Source organism: Plecotus auritus (assembly GCF_963455305.1).
Source record: "Plecotus auritus genome assembly, chromosome: 15".
In the NCBI taxonomy this organism is placed as follows: Eukaryota; Metazoa; Chordata; class Mammalia; order Chiroptera; family Vespertilionidae; genus Plecotus; species Plecotus auritus.
Window position 1 is genome coordinate 6,613,016 of NC_137781.1, and position 27,373 is coordinate 6,640,388.

The 27,373-nt window shown below is 46.4% G+C and overlaps 1 protein-coding gene across 5 annotated transcripts in view; it reads right to left on the reverse strand.

The window, feature by feature from the left end:
- AKAP13 (A-kinase anchoring protein 13) overlaps positions 1-27,373 on the reverse strand; it is a gene marked incomplete at its 5' end in the record, with an annotated part of 189,920 nt that overhangs the window by 70,539 nt on the left and 92,008 nt on the right. For all 5 annotated transcript variants that reach the window (XM_080651813.1, XM_080651812.1, XM_080651810.1 and 2 more), the window contains 2 exons: positions 18,140-18,273; positions 23,146-26,248. In XM_080651813.1, the coding sequence (XP_080507939.1) occupies positions 18,140-18,273; positions 23,146-26,248 (3,237 nt within the window). The remainder of the gene's footprint in view (positions 1-18,139; positions 18,274-23,145; positions 26,249-27,373) is intronic.

Here is a 27,373-nt window from a genome sequence, read left to right on the forward strand (position 1 = left end):
GCAGATCTTGGCTGAAAGAGAAGCACACGCTGTTTCCATCACCGGTGATAACTCCAGTAGAAAAATTAAGAATGAACTGGCTGAGCATAATGGCCGACGCACGTGGGGGAAGAAACCAAAGCAAGCAATAAAAATCCAGTGTGTGCTTTGTCAGGAAAAGAGAAAAAAGGGGAAGACAACTCTATTGCAAAGAGATGGCATAAAAAAAAAATCCCATTAAACTGTTCCTGCTTAAAAAAAAAAAAAAAAAAAGAGAGAGAGACAGGAAAATAAAATTTTCTTTATGGAAGAAAAAAGCCGAAGCTTGGAGAGCCTGTCTGAAGCCAAGAGCCTTTCAGGTCCGTGTCTGCTCCCAGGCAGCAGGGCTGGGTTCTGATTTAAGTTGAAAATATGTAATGACAGCAGAGGAGAAGGAGGAAAAGGCCCCTCCTTCCCCCCGCCCCCCTTTAGGGCGCTGGCCCTGCCCAAGCCCAGCGCGTCCCCCCTTCTGCTCTCTCACAGGGACGTCAAGACTTGCCCTTTCAGCTCCGCACCAACAGCCTTGGAGGCTCGAAAACCTAATTGCAGTGGTGGGAGCATGATTCAGCCGCGAAGGAAGGAGAGAAAAACAAGGCTTCCTTTTCCAGCCGCTTCCTCCTCCTCCTCCAACTGTCCCCTATGAACAGGCTCTGTCGGGCGGCCCAGATGCTTTGATGTCAGGGCAGGAGGGTAATGAAGGGAGGGGGGTGTCACCCTGAACCCACCAGCATGTGCAACACACTTATCTCTCCACCAAGTACAGAAAACTGAAACTACCCAAGGCACACACGGAGCAGCTCCTTGCCAAGTGCAAACCAGTGATTTCACATGAGAAAAATGTGAGCCAAACATTTCAGGATTGTTTCTCTGGGATCCAGAAGTGGCCAAAGGTGTCCGACAAGGTTTAAAAATCACCAAGAGTTCGGCTTTTTATTTTCTTATGTTTCGAGGAAGTTGATGAACAGAAGAGGGCTTTAAAGAGAATTAAAGAGGAAAGCAGGAAAATGAATGGGGACGTGTGTCAACACTTTGTGACTAAGGAAGTCACCTGGCTGGGACTTCTCAGCCTTCAAAGCGTCCCTTCACATGCACGCAGCCCCGTGCAGCCCCGAGCAGCCCCGAGCAGCCCTGAGCAGCCCCGTGCAGCCCTATGCAGCCCCGTGCAGCCCTATGCAGCCCCGAGCAGCCCTGTGCAGCCCCGTGCAGCCCCGAGCAGCCCCGTGCAGCCCTGTGCAGCCCTGAGCATGGCTGCTAGCGCTCTTGCCTGTTTTTCACTATTTGAGACCTCGTTGGCCCCACCCTTTGGAACATTCTCTGGGGCCAGACCTCTTCCAGAATTCACTCTCTCACTCCAGACATTCCCTCACTGAGGTTGAAAATGACTTGGGAGAGAAAGGAGGAAGGGAGGAGGAACTGGGGGAAGTAAAGGGAGAAAGAGTGAAGAAAGAAAGAAGAAATAGAAAGATTTGTCTCCCGGGGCATTAGCCTGATTTCCCTCAACTGGCCAGGTGTCCTAGCTCAGTGGTCGGCAAACTCATTAGTCAACAGAGCCAAATATCAACAGTACAACGATTGAATTTCTTTGGAGAGCCAAATTTTTTAAACTTAAACTTCTTCTAACGCCACTTCTTCAAAATAGACTCGCCCAGGCCATGGTATTTTGTGGAAGAGCCACACTCAAGGGGCCAAAGAGCCGCATGTGGCTTGCGAGCAGCGGTTTGCCGACCACTGTCTTGGCTGGACCTGGAGGGTGTGAATGAGGGGGTTCAAATGCCACAACAAGGAAGAAAAGAGACTTCACACCATGGCTATGGCAAACAGAGCCGGAGATGGGGTTTTTCAGGAACTGTATGTACAGGGGGAAGAGACGGCTGATGAGTCACCATTTCCCCAGGCCAGGCATTCCCTTGTTAACTCGCTCAAAGGACAGGGAGGCGGCCAGTCCAGTCGGGCTATAATGCAAGCATGCTCCATCTCTATGCTAACTCACAGCTGCAGCTATGGCCACTCAAAGCCCCGATCCCCCAGCCTCACGGCTTCGGGAGAGCAGACAGCCTCCCTCCCCACGTGCCCCAGGGAGCCAACATGGACAGTGAACAAGGGGCGCTGCTCGTCACAGTGACGATGGGAACCAGTGGAAGCACGATGATTAGGGAAAGATTAAAAGCTGTAAATAAAATTCTGGCTCGGGCTTATTGCCGAAAGGATGGGAACCTGGTCAGCAATTCACAAATACTTTGAAACTATGTGACCTAAGGCACAACCGGAAAGATCCTTTAGGCCAGTGGTCGGCAAACCGCGGCTCGCGAGCCACATGCGGCTCTTTGGCCCCTTGAGTGTGGCTCTTCCACAAAATACCACGGCCTGGGCGAGTCTATTTTGAAGAAGTGGCGTTAGAAGAAGTTTAAGTTTAAAAAATGTGGCTCTCCAAAGAAATTTCCATCGTTGTCCTGTTGATATTTGGCTCTGTTGACTAATGAGTTTGCCGACCACTGCTTTAGGCTTTAGTGTATGGAAAATGTAATAATTTATTATCTTTTCTGTAGGAGCTTTCGCCAAGCTGTAATTTAGCACTCTTTCCCCTCCCATATGCACACAGAGCTGCCTCCCCTCTGTCCTCAGTATGGTTTATTCCTCTCTGCCGCGCCCTTCTGTTTTAATTAGATTCCAATGTTCCTGCTTCCCAGGTTCACAGGCACCTCTCTCGGGACCAGATGCTTTAATCACAATAAAGCCTTTCTACGCCCAGCCTCCTCCACTGACATCAATGCACATAATCTATACTGACTTAACAGCTATTTGGTGCCGTGCAGTGAAGGCAAACAAAATAAATAACAAGGTCTGTCCTCAAGAAGTTTATATAATTAGAGAGGAATCTGCTTCAAAATAATATAATTATCTGAAATGGCCCAGATTACTGTTTTGAGACGTATAGATGAACCTTTTTAATTTCTGACTGTCTGCTGGCTTTGTGCCACCCACTGCGAATGGAGATGTCTTACTTTTTCTGGACACATAAATGTATTTCAATGATCTGGACTTGTCTTTACGTATTCTGTTCCTTCTTGGAGCAGAAATGCCCTGGGTGGGGAAGAGTCTGTTTTTCTCTCCCCTCTGGATCGGATCAGCACTCCCCAACAGGAGACAGACTCCGCAGTCCTGTGCTTTTGCTGCTGATGTGACAATTCCAAGCTTTTATCAAAAACATCTGGACCCACTGAACAGTTACTCTGTTAGAATTTTGAAATGCCCGCAACCAATCACTTCAAATCCAAACTAGAGCTGAGAGTTACAAATTTTCGTTTTGAGAATGTTCCCTTTTTCCTTTAATTTTGGGAGCTTGTAATTATGTAATAATCTATGTATTATTTACAATAGTAGTTATTTACGAGATTAATTATACCTCTTTCTCTCTGTGTCCTCCTATCTGCAACAAGGGCTTCCAAATTCCTCAACAGAAGAACCAGTGCTTTTAGTCTGTTCAGACCACAGGCCCAACATATGTTCTTAAAATTCCAGAAAATGAAGAATAATATTTTATGCATTATAATTTACAGCATTTCTGTTCAAGAACTAAATTTCCTCCTGGTTTGGTCAGTGACAAGATCTAAGCCCTCACCCGAATTATTTAACCTTCTTACAGGGCACCTCTATGTGGCTCCTTTTGTTCCAGCTGGGGCAGAGCCCTGCCCGAGTCCCACAGTCGGTTCTGCGTTAGGGCGCCACCTAGTGGGTGTGCTGAGGATCCAAATAGAACGCTCAAGGCCAGTAAACGGAACAGCAGCATATGTCTGGGCCCTGGTTAAGTGACTCACCAGTGACTCATTTAGTCTCTGCAGGAACGCCAGGTAGGGTGAAAACCAAGGGTTCTTTCCATTCTGGGGTGTGCCATTATCTCCCTTAGCAACCTGGGACAATCACTCTGACTCTCTGGATTTAGGTTTCCAAAACTGAAAACGGGGAGGGTATGGACACTGTATCATACTTGAAATTCCTTCTTGATCTGATACCATCAGTCTGAGACTAAGAAAGACTTATCACCTGCCACATAGCTAGCTCACAGGAATTGAGAAATTTGCTCAAAACCTGTTGTAGAAAGCATGCAGCATATTCTTGCACAATTACATCTGCCACCTCCACTTTTCACATGAAACGTGAAGGAAGGCTAGGTCTACCCCAGTGGACAATGTTCATTAATCTATGGTTTCATGAACTTCAACATGTGAGTCATTCCGAGTTGCACACTTGTTGGCCAAATTTACTAGAATACAGGTGAAACATTAGCCTCCACTTGAGCAACTCCAGGCGGCTTAGAATAACAGTCTGCCTGGAATATGATGTTTGGTACTTACAGGAGAAAGGAGAACATGATTTACAATGACGGCAAAGGCACCGTTTCCATCTCGGGTTTCCTTTTGAATCTCAGGGTAGATGTCCAAGCACTGCTGGTCCTGGCATTTCTCCGACCAGCAGATTTGGAGATCCCAAGGTCAGAAGAGTGAAAGGAGAAGAGGAAGGCCTACAGGGTGAGCAACCAGCGACTCTTTTCAAATCAGTCGTAGACAGCAGCAGGCCACTCCGCTGCTTTAATCCTCTAGGGCTTTGCAGGAAGAAGCCTTAAGACCATTTAGCGGGGAGCTAACTATGGCAAAAAGAAATTAAGATGGGAGAATATAAGGAAAGATAAAGCTTTAAAAAGGTCTCTTCGCAAACTTGTGCTCCTTACAGGAGACAGGTCTCATGGAACAAGCCCCCAAATGTTAAGCTTTATTAAAATTACCAACTGCGTGTGAAATTAGAGGGAGAAGGGAGGAAAGGGAGACAGCAGAATCATCATCTCAGTAGGAAAAGCAGTGACGGGACCCTTTCATGTCTGGGGCAAGATTCATTAGTAACAACATCAGTGAGTCTTCCTGCTTCTCAGGTGCTCCCACATGCACACTTGCAGGTGCTCCTCATACAAAAGTTGTAAGGTAACCGTTACTGCCCACAGATAAGGAGAGCTCGCACTCAGAGTCTAAGTCAGCTGTCCCAGGGCACACAGCTCATAAAACGAGTCTGCATTAAACTGAGTTCTGTAAATCTTTCTTTCCACCAAATGTCCTTTTAAAAATGTATTTTTATTGATTTCAGAGAGGAAGGGAGAGGGAGAGAGAATCACTGATCGGCTGCCTCCTGCACGCCCCCTACTGGGGATCGAACCGCAACCCAGACATGTGCCCTGACTGGGAACTGAACCATGACCTCCTGGTTCACAGGTCGAAGCTCAACCACTGAGCCACGCTGGCTGGGCATGCAACAGAAGTTCTTTGAAAAGGTCAACATGGACCAGGAACGCAGATGAAGAGTCAGTCTTGGGAAAAGAAGAAAAAAGCCTCTTCATTTGAGGCAAAAGGAAAGAAGTAATAAAAGACAGATATTTATAGATTATTTTCCTGGCCAATCCCCAAGTGCCTAATTTGGACGGGACTTCTGGTGTCTGAACAATCCCACCAGAGGCTGGAATACCAGTGATCACTGGGATAAAGAGCACTGAGCTGCGCTCGGATGGGCTCTGGGAGAAAAGCCCAGCAGCATGACAGCCTCTGTGGCCTTTTCTCACCTCTCCCTGGACCTCCTCTGCTGCAGCTGCGCACGTCAGGTGAGTGTGCCCAGACTGGGTCCCACACCTGGCCGCCTCCGTGGCCCTCCAGCCCTGAGCGCTCCTGTCACACTGGAAGCACCCAGGTCATCACAGTTAGCTGGGAATCTGTTATACGAGGCTCTTGAGCAAGACAGCTCCTATTTCCTGGCATTTCCTTCAGGTTCTTGGCCTTCGCCTTCACCAAATGGTTCCTGTTTGAATGAATAAACAGCCATCTCTGTCTGAAAAGACTCCTTCAGGTCAGACTACATTCTCAGGATGAGATCTAACCAGTGCAGGCAATCTAGATTCAGACGCTCCTTCATTCGGTAATTTAAATAACCCATGGGTTCTTGGATACAGAGATACGCACTAGAGGAAAGGGGCATCTCTACTCTGCTCACTACAAACAAGTGACCTGAGCACACTGGACCTTATCAATAAATGGGATGTGTCAGCCTGGCCAGTGTTGCTCAGTGGATAGAGCACTGGCCCGCAGACTAAAGGGTCGCAGATTTTATTTTGGCCTACAGCACATCCCTCAGTTGTGGGAGGCAACCAATCGATGTGTCTCACATCGATGGTTCTCTCTCTGTCTCCCCCCCTCCCTTCCATTCTCTCTAAAAATCAATGGAAAAATATCCTTGGGTGAGGATTAACAACAACAACAACAAACACACACACACACACACACACACACACACACACACACACACACATATACACACACACACTCTGCACAAAATGGTGCATTACTAGAGACCAAGTTTCATGGAAGCATTTTGATAACTTATTCAGATGTGTGTGTGCTGGGTCAGATGACTGGCAGCACTGACTGGTGGTGAGCTTTGTAAGGACAGAGCATCAGACAAATCAGGTAACCCAAGGAGATAGTTTAAGTAACAGATAAGATCATCAAGTATTATCAGGGCCAACCCTTGAGCTTGCAGCACTGAGCAGGACACACTTGTCCCTCCAACTTGCCCTCTACAAGACTAGCAGTAACATCTCTCCTCCGCTTCCCCTATGAGGATGCTATGAGAACAAGCATCAGTTATTTACTATTGCCTACTGTTACCACCTTGGTTTCATACAAGTATAGTTTTCTGGGTCTGAATTCTAATGGTTCTGTGCCTCCAATTCTCAGGCTGATAAACCTGACGAAGTTTTATCTGTTGTGTTCCACTACAAAGGCAATTATACAAACTGTACACAGACAAAGATGAGCCATTTTTCTTGGTTCAACCCTAAAGGCTCAGATCAATGGGTATCAAAATAAGGGGCTTCCTTTGCTCCACCTGACTTTTAGTTGCAACTTCTGCCATACTGACTAAAACCAGGTTTTTGTTTTGTTTTAATATGTTTTTACTGATTTCAGAGAGGAAGGGAGAGGGAGAGAAAGAGAGAACATCATTGATGAGAAAGAATCATTGATCAGCTGCCTCCTGCACACCCCACACTGGGGATTGAGCCTGCATCCCAGGCTAGTGCCCTGACTGGGAATTGAACCTTGACCTCCTGGTACATAGGTCGATGCTCAACCACTTAGCCATGCTAGCTGGGCTGATATGAGTGATTCTTTAATGCAAGTTACTGTACTACTAATAGGATTAGTGTCCACTGATGCACATCTTCATGAAGTAACAGTCAGTGCTAGCCATAATGACATTTCTGAGACATCAAGAGGAGGAAAAACGTTCAGTGTTTAATAAGCCAGCCAAGTGCATAGATATTTTAGAAACATTCTACAGTACAGATTTCCAAATCAGAGCTTCTGCACTTAAAGTTTTAGCTCCAGCTACCTGAAAACCCTGCCACTTCAAAAGATTCACTTGTTCAAGGTTCCATGGAGAGGAAATGCTCTAATCTAATTATAAGACGGTCTTCCTCCTGGGGCAGGTAATATGGGGACTCACAAGCCACAATCCTCAGGAATGGAAGTTAAAAACACCTTGTGGAAGACTCCACACACATTTCCTTTCCCTGGCAAAGTCAAGTTCTCTCTCAGCTCAGCTAATCCTGTGATCATCAGAATACATATGCTTTGCAGGGGTGGGGAATAATGCATCCTTTTTAAAGGGTTGCCTTGTTAAACTGTAAAAATCAATGGCATGCATTTCTATCTATACATATAAAAGGCTAATATTCATACACACACACATACACACACACACACACACACACACACACACACACACACACACACGGCTAATATCCAGATAATGACGTCACGTAGCTAACACCTGACTTCCTCTCCCTAGCGACTAGCCTCCTTGGAGTTTCTTCAGCCCAGGAACATGACTTGCTTTATAGCCAGGTGGAAACATTTTACACTGTAATCAAATGTCTGTGAAGCATTTTCCCGTGCCTCATCTCATTTGATTCTCACAGAAGTCCTGGAGTAAGTAGATAGGAGGCTTGGTGGAATCCTATTTTCTTTCCATTAGCCGGAAAACAGAGATTTAGAAAGCTTATAAACTTGACCCGTCTGAAAAGAAGAAATGGTGAACCTTGAAAATGACTTCAGGTTTTCTCACTGCACAGACTATAGTCAAATAATGCTGCAGTTAAATATTTTACTCTTTGTTCTCCTGCGTGATCTATAATAATAATCTGCTTAGTGTTGATATTTACTGTTGTGTTCCTGACAATTACCTGAAAGAGAAGTTGGGGTGCTTCACTGGGCTGGAAAAGGTTTAGCTAAATCAGAAAGCAGGTCTAATTAAGCAAGTTTATCTCTATATATAAAGCTCTTGCTGGCATCAATCGCACATGTGTGTTTCGATCTGTCATTGTCCATCGTGAATTTGGTTGACACTTCTATTATAGAGAAAGGGCGAAGAGCAATATTAAAATATTTCTTCTAATTAATTTCCTTGCAATGTGCACGAATTTGTGCACCAGGCCACTAGTTTGCTTATAAAAAGACCTTCTTCCTAAAGGTACATTAGTTTTGTGAAAATAAATGCCAATATTTAAAGTCCTGTCTTTTACATTAAAAATGGCCCAGCAGTGCCTCCACTTAGCAGCAGCTGTTTAAATTTCCTGAATAGTTATGTGTATCTAAAAGCAAGAGGTTTGCTTTTAAAAATATTTGACAACTTCCACTTTTTAACTTACATATAGATTTGTGTAATCATCTCCCTCCATTACACTAAATTAGTTATGTGATCAAATCCTTTTCAGAGGCAAAGAATCAAAGAGCCCTCTCTTCTTCTTTCATTAAAATTAAAAGCCCATTTCACATCCCTCTCCCTTACTCTATGCTGGACGATGGGTTACAAATTAGAGGGACAACTGCCAGGAGAATCAGACAGCTTGGCTCGAGCACAGCTGCTGCCGCCGCGCTTTCACAGCTGGTCATGGCCCCAGCAGGCGCTGTGAAGAGACTTGCGTAGTGACCCTTCTGCCTCCCACCCCACCATGTTAAAGCTCTCCATCTTCCTTTTCCTTGGTACCTTCCTTCCTGCTCCCAGCTCCCACTACCTAGAGCTTTAGGGAGGGAGGATCGAGGCCACTTTTCACATCAGTCAAGTTCAGGGCACCTTCATGTTTATCCACTAACGAGTGGCTGTGTTAGATAACCCCTAGAGGGAGTGTAAGCTTTAGAACACAACACCATTTGTTCAGAGATCATATTCTTAAAAGGGCAGGCAATACTTTGTTTTCTGCTTAACCCCCACTCCTTCCTGGGGAGCCGTGCCAAGAAACAGACACATGGGAGTACGGACACTGCCGGGTCGGGAATAACACAGAGACCAGGGGACTCGGCATTATTAAACACTGAGGAGCTCACCACCACCTTCCTCTCTTCCAGGGACAGTGAGCAGGTACAGACACTCTGTACCTGACCCTAAGCAGATGTCAATCATCTGAATTCACCATGGACAAGCATCTCCTAAGAACCTCCCCTGGAGTGGGGTGTGCCAATGACAAACTGTCTCTCAAAGTCTATAGGACAGACTTTTGACTTAAAAAGCAGACCTAAGAGCACTGTTCACATTACCGTCTATACCTGTGGTCGGCAAACAGCGGCTCGCGAGCCACATGCGGCTCTTTGGCCCCTTGAGTGTGGCTCTTCCACAAAATACCACGGCCTGGGCGAGTGTATTTTGAAGAAGTGGCGTTAGAAGAAGTTTAAGTTTAAAAAATTTGGCTCTCCAAAGAAATTTCAGTCGTTGTATTGCTGATATTTGGTTCTGTTGACTAATGAGTTTGCCGACCACTGCTCTATACCAATCTTCAAACAGTATTTCTTCTCACAGCTTTAGGAATTCCTTTGAATAGATTTATCTGCAACAGCAGTTGCATTAGAATAACAGGTCAAGAAAGCCAGGATTTAAGTCCTTTTCCTGAGACAAGAAGGAACAAACCGTCTCAGACAAGGAGAAAAACAATCCGCTGAGAGCCTGTGGTGAAGCAGACCAGCACCGGGCTCAGCGCGAACGAGGGAGGAGGGCCACAGCTCTGTTTCCTCCCTCAGATCATCCCGTTAGGGACACCTAATGGCTCCTGGGAGGGAACACAGCCCATTGTGTTGTGAGTGCGATGGTGGCAGGAACAGGAGGTGCTCCATGGCAACGCAATCATGACACACGCATCACTTTCTGGAACTGGAAAACAAGACCGACTCCCCATTCCCAGCCAGCCATGCTATCAACAGGGAACAATCCCTTAGTATTCCACTCAGTGCCTCCTGGTACAATGCCACCGAGAGCAAACAGCAGAAAGAACACTGGCGTGGGCAGGCCTAACAATAGATAACGCCTGTCCAGGTCCCATGACCCAGGTGTCGCTCCCGGCTCATTACTTGGTCTCTCTCAACAGGTCTTCTTTAGGGGTACATCTTGCTCATTGGACCCTTCATGGCATTCCAGTTTCTATTACAATGTTCAACACACAAACCGGTGTGTGTGGGAAAAGTAAAGGCTCAATTTACTTTTGGAAATGCACAATCGTCACTCTCATAAGAAGGGAATCCATTCGAACAGCACAATTTACTTAGGAATCTTCGTTATTAGTGTTTAAAGTAAGGAACTCATGCATGAATATACGTGTGCCATCTGCCCTGCTGACAAGTCAGTCTATAGCTCCCACAATCTCTGGCCTCAGAGGGTGGATTAAGAGAAAAATTCCTGAGCCTCGTAGAATGAAGGTCCTATTGCCCACAAAGTGAAGGTTACACATTTTATGGAGTCTGGGATTCTTGTCATGCACCCTCCTCCAGACAGGCCCAGGTCCTGAACCAATCTCAAGAGGCCCGTGGCTGAGGCGCCCTCACAATAAACGTAACGTAACATGGTACTATACATGAGTAGCACTATGGCCTGATAGAGTTGGTAAACTTACTTTTGCCACCCTCTGCATAGACACACACGCAGAAATATTATTCAGCCACAAAAGGAGAATGAAATCTTGCCATTTGCAACAACATGGATGGACCTCAATGGCATTATGCTAAGTGAAAGAAGTCAGACAGAGAAGGACAAATACTGCATGACCTCTCACATGTGGAATGAATCTACCTCCCTATCAAACTCGCAGATACAGAGAACACATGGGTGGTTGCAAGAGATGGAGATGGGAGGGGAGATGATGGGTGAACTGTTTCTGTTTTGTTTAAATGAACTGAATTTTTAAAAAACGAACAGAAGTGAATAGTGCAAAAATATGGATGAAAAAAGTGGTAAGAGGAACCAAGAAATGACCAGTTTTGGGGGAACCAAGATGGAGGCATAAACATCAGTACTCGCATTATGAGGGTGCCAGAAGAAGAAACTATTTGAAGAAATAATGACAGAAAACTTGCCCCACCTGGTGAAAGACATAGATTTTCAAGTCTAGGAAGTGTAGAGAGTCCCAAACAAGAGGAATACCCAAAGAGGCCCACACCAAGATACATCATAATTAAAATGCCAAGGATTAAAGACAATGAGAATCTTAAAAGCAGGAAGAAAAAAGCAGTTAGTTACCTACAAGGGAGCACCCATACGACTGTCAGCTGATTTTTCAACAGAAACTTTGCAGGCTAGAAGGGAATGGCAAGAAATACTCAAAGTGATGAATAGCAAAGACCTACAACCAAGATTTCTCTACCTAGCAAAGCTATCATTTAGAACTGAAAGTCAAATAAAGAGCTTCACAGACAAGAATAAGCTAAAGGAGTTCATCACCGCCAAACCAGGATTACATGAAATGTTAAAGGGTGGGGGAGGGGGAGGAGGAGGAAGAGGAGGAGGAGGAGGAGGAGGAGAAAGGATAAAAAATATGAACCATAAAATGGCAATAAAAACATATCTAGCAACAACTGAATCTAAAAAACAGAATCAGAGGCATAGAAACATAGAGAAGGGGAGTGGGAAGAGATTAACCAAAGATCTTATATGCATATTTGCATTATCTATGGACACAGACAATAGGGTGATAAAGGCCTGGGTGGGTCAGGAACCGGGTGAAGGGGGACACTGAAGGGAGAAAAAGGGAGACATATGTAATACTCTCAACAATGAAGATTTAAATAGTAAAAAAAGGAGTGGTAAGCATCATATGTGTTTCTTTTGTCCCCAAAGGAGGAAAAAAGGTACATATACCCCTCAAAAATGGATCTATGACCTGAAATTAAGCAGTTCTATGAAAGAAAAAAGGAGATTATTAATATGATTTATTTATTTTTAGACTGGGGGGGGGGGGGGGACGCGGGAAGAAACTCCTTGGAAAATGTTCCCTAAAAAGTGATTAGTTAAGAATCTGGCTGTTAAAGAAAGGATGATTTTAAAAGTCTCACATGATTGTCTGTTCGGTCCAACACATGAGATATACACCCCAATATTTATTAATGTATTCCAATCATTTCACACTGATCAAGATTTAAGATCTGCAAGGAACTTTCGAGAGCACCTAACCACTATCAAAGGAGAAAATAGAGACGGGAGAAATTAAACAGCTCGAGGCCACTTAAAAATAGAGAGCCAGGTCAGGAAATTGCACCCTCGCATACATTACCTACGGATGTATTTACACTAAGGCTACAGCTGTCCACGTGTGGCTTTACGGTCTGGGCTTCCTCTCGGCGGCACTTGTTCAGCAACTATCTATGTAGGAGAATATGTGCAGACATTTCCTGGAGACTCCATTTCAGAGGAGACATAAAAAAGAGTGACTCCAAAAACTCTGCGTGAAAAAGCTGAGGAGTAAGTTTCCCTGTGGCTGAAGCTAATTCTAGCTTTGGACCCAAAAGGGCTCATTAGGGGCAGTCTATTGGCAACGCTAGAGGCCAATTTGTCTTTTCCTCGGTGACACATACACCACAAAGCTTCACATGCAAATAGGACAGCAGGGACATCTTTTAAGGGACTTTTTAAAAACTGGGAATGGTTAAGTGAGGGTAGGGTCTGTGAGCCATGTTCAGCAGCAGTGTTGAGGCTGTCAGGTTCCCCGCCAAACCACCTGCGACCTGCCACACTTTCCTCTGGCAGCTGTGCAGGAGGGCTGCGAGAAGCCACACGGAACAAAAGCTTTTATCCGGACTCCTGGACTAGGGATGGAAATGCAAGCTCGCCCCCTTGAGACAAGAGAAAGAAAACATAGTGTTCCATTGAAAATAGTAAAGGCATAGAGAATGAAGGAGAAGATACTGACCAGATTCTGTCCAACCACGCACTCCTCACAGCCTTGAAGAGACAAATATTAATGCTGCTGTAAAAATAATTACGAATGGAAATTCAGTAACTTTGATGTTTGGCTGTGAAGCTATAAAAAGGGGAGCAGGGTTCTGATTTAAAATGCTTTCTTGATTGAAGAGCATGCTTTCTTAAATGAAGAGTAGACTTTCCCAGTAACCCAATACTCACTCAACATATGGGATTTTAGAGTTTGTTTGAACACATTTGCTCCTGAGTATTTGGCTGCTAGGACCACGGGCATCCTGACAAGATACACTGGCTTACTGAATTAACTGTTCCAGTGGCTAATAAGCTTATGCGATGAGCATTTGGAAAAGGAATTATTACAGAGATACCTCAATGAACTGATACCCCAGGGAGGCAAGTTCCTTCTAATGAACTTGGCCACATCCAGAAGAGAAGATTCACATGAGACGTGGGGCATGCCGGTCTGCAGCATGGGGAACTGGGGAAAGAAGCAGGAGACAGAATTCTTTCCTGGCCACCGTGGAGCACATCTCAAGGTGAATGACCCACAAAGGCTTCTATTCTGGACGAAAGGGTTCAATGTCATCTCTATACCTAGTCATCTCATTCTTCTGAAAATAAAAGGCAGAGCTGGAAAATCTTAATTTCTGCACCCAAAACAAACTCTTTGGACAAACACCATCTTGGTGGTATTTTGCTGAAGCTAACCAGATTATCATAAGAACATGAGACTTGTTTAAAATGAGTCAGCTTTGGTCCTGAAATGGCGAATGGAATTTCTCCAACTATCACTGAAAGCACGGGAGGCCAATGGAACGGCTATAGAACCTCGGGGTGGCTGAGCCTCAGTCAGGGGCACTTGTTTAAAATGCTGAATCCCACCCACGTGAACTGGACTCCCAGAAGTGGCCCCTCAGGGTGGCTCTCCTTGAAACCACAGTGCGTCGAGGAGGAACAGCGCTCACACAGAAGTGAGTCTAGTCTACAGAGTAACTAGTGAGATGAGGCAAGCCACTTAACCGCGCTGAATCCTTTCCTCTCCTTGAATGTAAAGGTGTTGAACTTCAGATAATCGTTCAGGTTCGTTAAAATTCTAAATGTCTCAGAGGTCAAACCGCCCCCAGCCTCCCATCTTAAATTAAGGTCTGATGCTATTCTTGCAGCTTTTATAATAATCCTCAAGAAGCAGACACTGAGTCTCGATTGTTCAGGAACCACCACACACCACTGGTTATTTAAGTGAATGAAAAGAACATTGGACTCTGAAGCTATGCAACTAGCTGATGCTAAGCTGTCCTCACTGAGGCCAGGCTCAGAGCCTGATATACATGAGCTCACTGAGGGGGAACAGAACAGAACAGAGGCAAACTGAGAGTCTTCAACCAGAGAAGTGTGTAAGAGGGGATAATGTTGAATATTAAACTGTAACTTAATATTACAGCTTTGGCCATACTTAATAACAAACCACAACCGTATTGTGTATGGCTAAATGACCTGGCCTCCTAAACTGCGGGCTCCACGTCTGAACCATTTCCAAGCCAGTGAAGAAACATCTGTTGGGACCATCTATAGTCTATGGAGAAACCTGCAGCAATCACATAAATGTGTTTTCTCTGGAAAATAAGCACTAATCTTGCTATTGCCTGATTCCTTTATGAATCATGATTTTCAGCATTATTCGCCTCTAAAGTAAGGGCTCATTTATAGCACATGTCAAGTAGGGTAAGGAATGACAAAATCACTCCTCAGGTTGTATGACAGGTATCAGACGGCTGAACTAAAGCAAACAGGAACCCAATTGTACTTTTCTTTAAATACTTGGTAGTGCCACACTCAACCGAGGTCCCTGTCTACTGACAATAAATATGTTGAGAAGGTTACCAAACAGAAAGACTTCTAAAAGAATTTAAAATAGAGTCTTTATTGACGTAAGCTAGAAAATGGCCATAAATGCACCAGCAGAGCGTAAGATACACAAATTCTTCCTGTTTTACCTTTAGAAGAGGATGATTCAGTGAAACAATGATTCGATGAAGCAAGGACTGGCCTATTCCCAAGGCCAACACAGGGACTGGGCATGTGTCAGAAAGATCGGATTAAATAATATTAAACAAAGGCCACTCCACCCTCAACTACAACCACAAGCTCAAGCAACCCTTTCAGACTGCAAACAGATTCCAGAGGTTACAGCAAGAGGAGAGACGGATGAGGACACTGAGCTGTGGAGAAGCTAAGTCACACAGCTAGTTGGGAGAGACACAGACAGACGGGAGCGCTGCCTTCCTGCTTGCTGTTAGTAACTAGAGCGCTGACCACGAAACCAATGAACCAGTATAGAAAACAAGCCCATTTGCTCTTTCTTTTCATCCACTGAAGCGCAATATTCTCTAGGCCAGGAGCCCACTGCCTGCTTTTTTGTACAGCCTATGACAAAACCTAAAAGTGGATTTTACATTATTACATGATTCAAAAATATTATCCAAAAAAGAGTATTTTGTAACACATGAACATTATATGAAATTCAAATTTTAGTGTCTATAAATAAAGCTTTTTCTGTTTTGTTTTTTTTGTAACCCTCACTTGAGGATATTTTTCCATTGATTTTTAGAGAGTGGAAAGGAGGGGCCTGCAGGCTGGGGGCAGCTCCTGCATTGAGCTTCTGCCCCCTAGTGGTCAGTGTGCGTCATTGCAACTGGTCATTCCACCATTTGGTCGATCGGCATATTAGGCTTTTATTACATAGGAAGGATGAGGCACACTGACCAACCAGAGGAATATTATCGTCCTCAATGCCTAAAACTAGAGAACAGGAAAGAGATGAGGGAGTTTTTTATTTTGAAAAATGTTTTGTCTTCTTTATAATGGACAAGATACCATCACAATGGAGGTATCGCCCATCGGAAAGCAAGCACAGGGCTGTGCTCAGTGACACTAACCACTGCCCTGTGGAGATGGAGGACTGAGAAACAGGCATTTGAATTCAAGGATATGAGTTGGTTCCTTCTCTTTCTGTGGGGGCTCCTGGAAACAAAGACACACGCACCCTCCCCGTGCAGGGTGTGTTCTTTTTTCGTTCCCCAGAGGCAAAAGCAACATGTGTCTGAAACGCCTGCTACACAAGGAGCCACCCAGGCGTTAGTCATGAGGATTATCTGCAACAAGGAGTGGGTCAGAACGGTCAGCACCTCCCTCCCCATGCACTCCAATAAAACCTGGCTCGTTCATCACAGTTCAGACACTTGAAACAGTTTGGGAGGGCACAGCGCTGTTTACCTACTAGTGGAACTTTCAGAAGATACCACTGAGCCCTCTGAAGAACAAAACCAGGGCACCATTGGGTCTAGACAAGGGCTGATTTTCCGAGAGGCAATATAATTGAGTGCAGTGACTTGCTTTTCAGTTTCCGAAAGGTTTTTGTTTTTCTTAAACCAGCGTGGAATCTCAAATCGAAAGCAATGTTTCTCTCTACAAGTTGAAGTTCCTTGTTTTTAAAATGCATAGCTTTAAAAAAGAAGTAATTTCAAGAACCTGAAGGAAAGCATTTTAAAACCTACCGAATGTTAAATACAGAATTGCCATATGATCCAGCAAATCCACTACTAGGTATATGAGAACGTATGTCCATACAAACTTGTATGTAAGGTTGCACAGCAGTATTATTCACAATGGCCAAAAACCAATCCAAAAGTACGACAAAATGTGGTATATCTCAGAATGGACTATTACTTACCAATAAAAAGAAATAAAATATGGATCAATGTTACATGGATGAACCCTGAAACACTATGCTAGTGAAAGACCCACATACTGTATAATTCCATGTATATGCAATGCCGGAATGGACAAATCCATAGACAGAGAGTGGATTAGTGACCACCAGGAGATGGGGGAGGATGGGTGGACTGCTAATAAAAGTGGGGTTTAAAAAAAAAGTGGGGTTTAAAAAAAAGTGGGGTTTCTTTTGTGGGATAACCATACTGTCCTAAAATTAGATAGTTGCAAGACTCTATAAAGCTATTAAAAACTACTAAATTGTGCATTTTACTTGAATGAGTATGATTTCATAGTATGAGAACTACATCACAATAAAGCGGTTATAAAAAAAATAACATCTAGCCCTAGTCATTTTGGCTCAGTGGTTAGTGTCAGCCCGAGGACTGAAGGGTGTTAGGGACACGTACCTCGGTTGCAGGCTTAATCCCCAGCCCAGAGTTGGTGCTTGCATGGGGGGCAACCAATCGACGTGTCTCTCTCACATCAATGTTTCTCTCTTTCTCCCCCTCCCTCCTTCCCTTCCACTCTCTATAAAAAGAAAATCAACTGAAAAAATATCCTTGGGTGAGGATTAACAAAAAGCAATAATATCTCAAAAGAGCTATTATGAAAAAAAAAAAACCTACTAAACATTTTTTTCATCACTAAAAATGACATACTTCGTATTGCAGACAGATAATACTGAGCTGTAAGTTAAAATCTCATTTTTGCTGCTATCAGTTTCTATATAAAGAAAAAGAAAGAATCAGGTTTCAAAAGGGCTAACACATCCCTTTGGTAATTCTCATTCTGTGACACATTGAACTTGATGACAAACTGAAAGGTCTTGTGCTCACAGGGAAAATACCATCTTTTCCATTACCATCTCCAAGGGACCCTCTCGGGAAGGCCCATTACAGAACTCTGCCTGCGGTGCACACCCTTTAGGAAAGCATGCATATCCACGGTTGTATGTCACGGAACAAGAGAGAACCACCGTGAAAAAAATCCCCAAAGCAAAAAACAAGGCCATAAATCAGACCCGCCAGACCACGCTGAACAGAGTCTGTGCCGGTAAAGATCCGAGGCCACTCACCGCCTGCGTCTTCAGGCCTTGTCTCGTCCCCGAAGGTGCAGCTATGTCGCCTCCAGCCACCTCTTCCGAAACTGAACTCTGCCTGGGCGTCCTCAGAAAATCCACCTCGTCGTCAGCCTTGGTGTCTGGCATTTCTGAAGAGAACACGAGGGTTACAAAGGGCATCTGAAAAATCGATTCCTGCGCCTTACTGTTTACACAACACGCTCCAGGTTCCATGTTTTTGAGTTTTGTTTTTTGCTTTGGGGCCACATGGGAGAGCGTTCTTTTGCTTCCAGGAGCTGGTGTCATTTCTGACCCTGTGCTGAGCTATTCCTTTATTACATGGTTGCATGGTTCTCCCTGGCTTTCGTATGGGTTTGTAGGTAAGGGAAGGTCCAATTCAATGGTTATTGAACTTCCGTTTTCACCACGGACTTTTCATGACAAATCTGAGTGTGGTGTGACTTACATATGCTCCACAGTAACAGGTTAACGGCTGAAGCCAGGTGGTCCACCTTGACCATCATCCAAGAGGCAAGAGATGCTTGCATTTGTACAGGACAAAAAAAGAAAGCACTGAGGTAAAGCCTTTGAGAAGAGTCTTTCTTTAAAAAATACTGCATACAGCCTGACCAGAACGGCTCAGTGCCTGAGTGTTGACCTATGAACCAGGAGGTCATGGTTTGATTCCCGGTGAGGACACATGCCCGGGTTGCGGGCTCGATCCCCAGTGTGGTGGCATGCAGGAGGCAGCCAATCAGTGATTCTCTCTCATCTACCTATCTCTCCCTCTTCCCTTCCTCTCTGAAATCAATAAAAATATTTTTTTTTAAATAAAAAACACTACATACACTCATTTACCCAGAACTGCAAATGGTAAGACTGAACTGTTCTACTAAGCTATTTTTTGTTTTAACTTTTGTTTCTTCCCAAATCAAGACATAATCACAAACTAGCAATTCCTTTTTTTTTTTTTTTTTTTTAAGAAAAAGTTTTTACATGTCCTCTCTAGAATTATGCTCCACACAGACCAAACAATAGTGGTTACCTGGTCACCATATGGTTAAGCAAATACAGGAAGGACGTGCTAAAATGTCTGAAGCAAATTTAGGCTTTGGCACTTCTTTGAAGGGGAGTGATGACCGAACAGTCAAAATTCACCTTGATAATCCAAACACAAATGGAACGGCCATCTCAATTTCACGTGGAAAACTTCCTGCGGTTGTTATTAACCTAGTCACGCCACCGCTCTGGCAGGGAGAACTGCTCCCTACACCAAAGAGCAGAGAGGCTTCTTTCGCCAAAGAACGATTATATTAAAACTAGTGGCCCGGTACACGGATCCGTGCACACTGAGAGGAAATTAATTAGAAGAAATATTTTAATATTGCTATTCATGCCCTTTATAATAGAAGTGTCAGAGATGGAAGAAAATTAGTAAAGTGTAAATGAAAGTCATATATAAATTGATTAATAAACAATAACAACATGATATAACAACAAAGACATGATACAGAAACAACAAAAAGATGATTTAAAAGCACTGATAAAAACAATGACTGAAGCCCTAACTGGTTTGGCTCAGTGAATAGAGCGTCGGCCTGCGGACTGAAGGGTCCCAGGTTCAATTCCGGTCAAGGGCCTGGACCTTCCTTGGTTGTGGGCACATCCCCAGTAGGGGGTGTGCAGGAGGCAGCTGATAGATATTTCTCTCTCATCAATGATTCTAACTCTCTATCCCTCTCCCTTCCTCCCTGTAAAAAATCAATAATAAAATATATTTTTTAAAAAAACAATGACTGATAAATTGATTAAACTCATTCTATCTCCCTGTACACCACATGAAGAGTAAAAACACTCTCAGAGTGCTTGACTAATTTCCCTTGTGATGAAGTATTTACAACTTTAACTTTAAAGACACACGCTCTTTGAACTCGAGAGAAAGCAACATATAATTGACCATGTCCGAAAAAGCGTTCAGGTAGGAATATTTCTACTCTGTCTAGAGTTTGTCCTTGTGATTTATTAAGAGTCATCACAAATGCTGGCATCACGGGAAACTGTCTTTGAATTAATTTAAATGGGAGGCCAGTGTCAGAAGGGGATAAATCCATTCTTGGAATCAGAATAACCTCTCCTTCCGCAGATCCTGTTAATGCTTCAGCTTTGATTATGTTAGGTCGCAACCTTTTGATAATAAATCTAGTACCATTACAAAGACCCCATGTACTATTAAGATTTCTCATTAGCATGATGTTTGCACCTACTTTCAATTTTAATTTATGACACAGCATTCCCAAAAAAGTAATACTATTAAGAAATTCGATGGGAGCTTTATATGTATCGCGCATGTGCAAGTCAATGTTTATTTTTAAATTGCCAGTGCATGGCATGTGCCGGCCGGCCGGACGGACGGTCGGATAGACATACAGTTGGTCACTTAGCCTTCTATATATATAGATTTTGTCCTAATAGGGCACTGTGACGTGCACAAGGGTCTACTTTAGATTCAGGCAAGTTATATTTCTATAAACAAACCTTTATAAATCTCTCCTTTCTTTGCCCCTGTAATTATATAACCTACTAGCAATTTAAAAACAGGCAAGGAAATCCCAAGAACCAAACTCAGTCCTATATTTCAACAATGTGATTAAATTAAAAAATCTGACTAAGCCATGCCCTTAGAAGCATTCCTTGACCAAGATATTTCAAGGGGAACAAGAGTAGACTTTTTACTGTTGTTGCGTTTTATTTTATTTACTTGGGGATGTGATTTTTGGCATGACCTGGCTATCCTTTACCCATCAACTGATACTATGGCTTTTCGGCAAGCACTGGCCAGTCTCAGCGGTAAACAGTGATTCCTGACACTTGACTGGCCTGGCTCACTCACGTACAAGCCGTTTCCCACAGCCCTGTGACCAGTGCTCTCGGGGGAGGGCCCCTCTTTCTAACCAGAAGTGTGTGTTTTCCCCATTTCAATTTCTGTTTGGCTTAATCCACGGCAGCAAATGAAACAACAGAAGCCAGGGCCATGGAGCTCCTTCCAAATCAGCAGGTAAACTCGGTCCCTTCACTCATGAAACAGGCTGGTTATACTCATGAATGGAACATGAACTTCCTAGAAAATACCCTTTTGCTCTGAGATCACACTCAGGGGCTTTTTTTCCAGGGCAATGTGACCAGGGGCTTTCCCCAATCCGGGCTATTTTCTGAAGAAAGCAGAGATTTTTATCACTGGCCACTTCTCTCTGTAATTTGAGACCATGGGCACTGAGCACATATGACTCCTCTTGGTAACTGAACAAGTAACTCGCCCACACATATCCACCAACAACCCCAAACCCAGAGATACTGGTGAACTGGCGTTCGCCTCATTTTCCTTCCTAAAACTTTAAGATCTTTGCTATATTTACGTGCTAATAAATACCAAAGTCTGAAATTCTCCCTGGTTTCTACCTTTTCTCAGAGGACACTAGAGACACCGAGCTCATACAGTTCACACTGCCTTGCGTTCATTTTCCTGAGCCAGAAAGAGAAATCGTTCCAGTCCCTGTGGCCAGAGGCGCAGCACCCAAAGGAGAGGAACACAGCCAGGCATCAGCTTACAGCCATTCCCATTCTTCCCAAATGTCAACCTGCCCGGCCCCCAAAATAGACTTGTTTTTGTGCCTTATTTTAAAAAGCAGAGACCTTCTCACCGAGATTCTGAGATAGCAGCCAACAAATTCCTCCCACTAGCAATATAAAACATTAATAAAATTAAATCCTAAAGTCACCAAAAAATATTAGCGCCCGTTTCTGACATACCTCAGTCGATGTTTTTGAAAAGGTTCTGAGTGATTAACAGTGCTTTTTCGGGGAAATGACCATTGTGTCCGCACTGCTCTATTTCCTAAGCAACGCCTTCTCGTGTTTTGTTTGTTCATTTCTCTACACACCCCACCCCCACACTCTTACCTCGCCCTGCACTTAAAGGGATTTTCAAAAATTAAGGAAAAACATCAAAAACACAACCCAACAATAAAAACGAAACAGGCTGGGTCTTACCTACAACAGCCTGGGGTCCAACATGGAGACAGGTGCTCTGTCTATACCTGGTAACTGGTGGTGGTATCAAAGCGAATCGAACTGACCTTGACAGGTTTCGGGAGGAACACCGAGGCTGACTCCAGTTTCAGCTCCGGCCAACTCCCAGGGAGAAGTTTTACTGAGTTGGTTTCACTGCGCAGCGGTGGTGCTCCGCTCTGCGGACATGGGGCAGGCTGCCGTGTGAGCAATCAGCTCACTGCAGCTGCTTCACCGAGATAAGCAGACACCACGTCTGCCCTGTGACAGCAGCTCAGCAGACTGCGCTGGGGCGGAAATCCTGCATCCTATGCCTGCACCGTGCAGGGCCCTGCATTCCCAGACTGCTGCCCAAAAGCCACAGGCCGTGGGGCGGGAGGTCTGGTCCTAGAGCAGGAAGAGGAGGGGGCACCCCACCCGCCCCACGGATGACCTAATACCACCAGTTGGGATGGTAGGCCATCGGCTCAGACGGATGCTTACAGCTAAGTTATTCATGAAACCACTCTGCCTCTAAATGTGCTCAGAACACAGACGAGGACAGGGGAAAGGAGGAGTTTCAGGCTTGTAAATGGAACACTCTTTTCAGCACTGTCTGTGATGGCTCTAGAGAAAAGGCCTAAGCCACGTGAATACAGACACCTGCTAAATTCCTTTATCATTTGAGAACAGCAGGGACCAGACTGTACCCCCCACCCCACCCCACCCCAGGGTGGCAAAGAGAGCACCTCCAGACTCAGGCAATCAAGCCAGCTGTCTACAATACAGGAAGCAACGTCTGTTCGGCACTGAGGGGGGACGTGCCTCTCCTGGGGGTGGCGACTGTTCACTTAGCAACCTGCCCAATGAATGCAAGACCTCTCACCAGCCAGGACGCCTCTATTCCTACCTGCCCATCACAGAGACGCTCAAGGGGATCTGTCTCTCAGGTTAACCTCACGCTCTGCTTCGCTCACCTGTTGCTGGCTCAGGTCCTTGAACCGGCGGAATCATCTTCTCTGGCTCCTCCCTTCCAGCAAAACATCCGGCAGGGCTCTGGGGTGTACTGCCCGCTGGTGGGGTCCCCCCAGGCGGGAGGGCGGGCACCTTCCCGGCAGGAGCGCTCTCCAGCTGGTCAGCCCCTGGTGCTGACTCCGCAGGACTGGGCGGTGGCACGTGACTGACGGCCCCCGCTGTGAGCAGGACTCCTGAGGCCTTGACTCGCTCGATGACGGCATCCACTATACGACTCGCAGCCTCCTCGATGGAGTCTTCTCTCTTAGGCAGGTGCCTGGCCTCGGCAGACGCAGCAGGAGGGACACGGGGAGCACCCCCGTCCCTGCTGGGGGCCTTGTCCTCACTGGTGGTGAGCCCCGTCTCTGCGGGAAGCTCCTTGGCAGTGGGCTGCAGGGGGCCGGAGCGTGCGTCATTCACCTGGGCCTCCTCGGAGGCATCCCTGCTACAGCTGAGGTGGGCTCCCTCCAGCTTCCCTTTCTCCCAAACAAGAGGCACCATCTCTGGGCTTGCAGGACCCTGGAGGTCAGCCCCACCTTTGTCTGGTAAGGCTCCTGGCAAAACCTGGATCCCATTCTCCTGGCTCAGCAAGACTTCCGGAACGGGCAGGTCTTGGGCACTGGGTGATAAGGCCGTTCCTCTGGCTTCCGCAGCTCCTTGTAGAGCATTACCCACTGCGACATCCAACGCCATGTTTCCACTCGCCGTGCAGCCAGCCGTCTCTCCCTGGGCCCGAGTGTTTGTCACTCCATCCACAGCAACAGCTCCATTGCAGTGAGGAGCCTGAGATGCATCTGGTGACAGACCCGGCAGCGGAGGGGAGCTGCTCCGCTCTGCACCCACAGCTTCCTGGCCCGCGTCTGCAGCCAGACCTGCTCCTGGCGGCACCAGGCTCTGTGCGGCCCCACCTTCAGTCAGCAGTGAGGCTGGTGGGGCCACTTCCTTGTTGTGTTTAGTTTCTGCGTTCAGACAGGCCGAGGGTGTGTCCCGGGAACCACCGTGTTCAAGTGCCGTGTCCCGGGCGCGGGCAGCTGAGCCAGGTTCTCCCTGGACCCCTGGTAACTCCTGTCCCAGAGTGTCCGTTCCCTGCTCTTCCCGCAGCGCCCCCGAAGGAAGAGTGCCTTCCTTAGTGGAGGAGCAAATCACCGCTTTAAATCTGTCACCTTGTCCCTGAGCTGCAGAGCTTTCTGGAACCACTGGATTGTTTCCTTCTTCAGTCACATTGGAATCAGAGGCCAAAGGGGCCTCAGCCACATGGAGCCGTGAAGAGTCGGTGCTCCCCTCCATGTTCCTAGCTTCAGGGGCTGCTGGGAGGCAGGGGCCCTCTTGCTCCCCACTGAATCCTACAGGACTGGCGTTCCCCATGCTGGTTGGAGGGTCCAGGGCAGTGGGGGGTGTGGGCAGGCCTGCTGCACGGTCTTCTAGTGGCTGCTTATCTGGATCACTCCAATCTCCGCCATCTCTACAGTCTGTAGCGGTATGTGGCTGGGGAGTTGCTGTTCCCTTTTCCTTCTGGGAGGGGACAAGAGAAAGTGCGTCATCTTTCGTTACTGATTCACTGCCTGGACCGCCTGCCGGAGAGAAAGTCCGGCCTGATGTCACCGCCTGGCCTGGCTCTGGCCCTCGCTCTGCTTTGGGGAAAACAGCGTGTGGATGCAGCTCCACTTCAAGCGCATTGGTGAGAGGTGTTTCCGAGTTCAAACCTCTTGTTGGGCCCTCTTTATCCAAAACCTCAAGGGGACAAACACCCACCTCTTCCTGGGTGTCTCTTCCAGGGCCAGGGGTGACTGTGTCAGCCCGTGGGCCTTCCGGGCAGACGGCAGTGGGCGGAGGCTGTGCGTGGGGCGGGCCCGTGGCGGTGCCTCCAGGCTGGGTAACTGTGTCATCACGATGCTCTGCGGCCAGCGCACCGCCTAACGCCACTGCGCTCTGTCCACCTGCAGAGGCAGCTTGAGGTTCCTCGTCTCCAGGTGGAGAGCAGATGGGTGGCTTGTCGTTCTGGCGCTGAGGACGGGGTGAATTCGTTTCTGCTTTCTCCTTCGGCAAAGCATCCTTCTGTGGCCGGGGGAAGGTTAGATCAGCGGGAGACACTGCCCCGCCCGTGTGCGCTAAGGGAGCGTCCTCTTGGACGCCGTCTGACGTCTTGCCATTTGCAGCAGCTGGAACGACGGCAGGGCTCTGATCACCAGCGCTCGCGTCACGACATCTGGAAGTTTCAGTTTCAGCAGCTGGTTCAGTGGGGGCTCCTCTGTCACTCAGTACAAGGACCGACTCAGCAGGCGGGGCACCATCCAGGGAGCTGGTGGCAGGCACGCCGTTTGGAACCAGGGCTTTATCCACAGGCTTCCGTGTGTCTTTGACGTCAGAGGCTGCAGCTGCACTGCCATTAGAGTTCTCCAATCTTTCCTTTGTCCCTTCCCCAGCTTCGAGCACCTTCTTCTGGGTGGTGGCATCTGGGTGCATGAGACCACGTTCCGTTCCCTCTGCAGTCTCTGGGACACCAGCATCCACTGGTGAACTGCCTACCTGCTCCCCTGCAGGGAAATGCTGGGCCGCGCCTGACTCCATGAGTGGGACTCCCGGCAGGGCTGCACCCCCACTGCTCAGAGACCCCGGGGCTGTGGCCACTGTGGCAGATGTTGCTCCAGTTTCTTCACTTCCGATTTCACAGGGTGGCAGGCCTTCTGTCCCCTTCTCCCCACAATCAGACATGCTCTGAAGGCAGCTTTGGGGATCAGACAGAGTCTCAGAGTCCACGGTAGGCTCCGCCTCTTCCTCTTTTCTCTCCACGCCTTTATTTTTCTTCCTACAGGAACAATCTGTGTTCTCGTCCTTGCCAGCGCTGGAGAAATCAGAGGGACGTTCCGCCTGCGCGGCTGTGATCCCGGGGCCGCATGGAGCGCTCTCCGCGCCGGCAGCAGGAGAGGAAGGCTGCGGGCTGTCCGTGGACACGGCTGCACAGGGAAGGAACGAACCATTGGCATGTTGGGCAGTGAGCAGACCTGAAGGATCCTGGGCTGTCACCATTAAGGGCATAAGATTGTCCATCTGCTTGAGGTTTGTTTTCTAAGAGGAAATGAAAGAAAATGTTTAAAAACTGTTCATGGGAAAAGATGTCACTGACACCTATAAACAAAAATCCAGTTGGAGAAAACTGACGACCATTCCAGCTCTTCTGAGGATGCGCGATGAGCTGATCTAAGTAAATACGGAGTTTTCTCCCGTTCCCGATACCACTTTTCTCCCTTATAGCTACATAGCCGCTAGAATGATGAAAATAAGCAATAACATAAAAGGTGAGCCCAGCCAGTGTGGCTCAGTGGTTGAGCATCCACTTATGAACCAGGAGGTCATGGTTCGATTCCTGGTCAGGGCACTTTCCTGGGTTTCAGGCTCGATCCCCAGTGGGGGGCCTGCAGGAGGCAGCCGGTCATTGATTCTCTCTCATCATTGATTCTTCTCTCATCCCAATGATTCGGGATTTCACTAATAGTTCCATCCTCCTCAGGAGAGGCCCACAAATGGGTTAAATAAAAACTACAGGACTGCTCCCTAAGGATGTCATTTTGATCAAGATAAAAAGAAAGCTGGTTTCTCTCTCTCGCTCTCCCTTCCTCTCTGAAATCAATAAAAATAAAATAGATAAATACGTAAACAAAAGCTTCTGTGCTATGCTCCTTAGTATATTCAAAATTAGCTTGCTGCCAGTTCCTGTTGAAAGCGTAACAGTTTCCTAAAAATTACGAAAGCAGCTCATTAAATTTAATGACAGCCACACATTACAGAACAGAGACTGGCAGAAACAAGAGGCGTTTCTTGAAAAACGTTAGATGCTCCTAACACGCGCATCCTCGGACAGTTTCAGTATCTCATGTTTTTTATCAACTATTCCCATACCTTAAGGTAGCTTTAACACGCGCAAACTGATATTTTCAGTTGGACTCTGATTCACCCAGGAAGAAAAGCCCTCAGGAAAGCCTGACTTCCTGGCAGTCGTTCACAGGAAAATAATATGACACCTGTTCTGGAACAAACATGACTGGGAAAGGCAGAGGCAAGCTCCTTATCCAAAGCTACAATGAAGTGTGTGGGCCTGCTGGCCTCCGAAATAATGCCTGCTCCCAAAGAAGCTTCTGGCACTGCGCTGACCCTAGGTGACCTTAAATGAAATTATTGCCAAGCTTTTTCCAA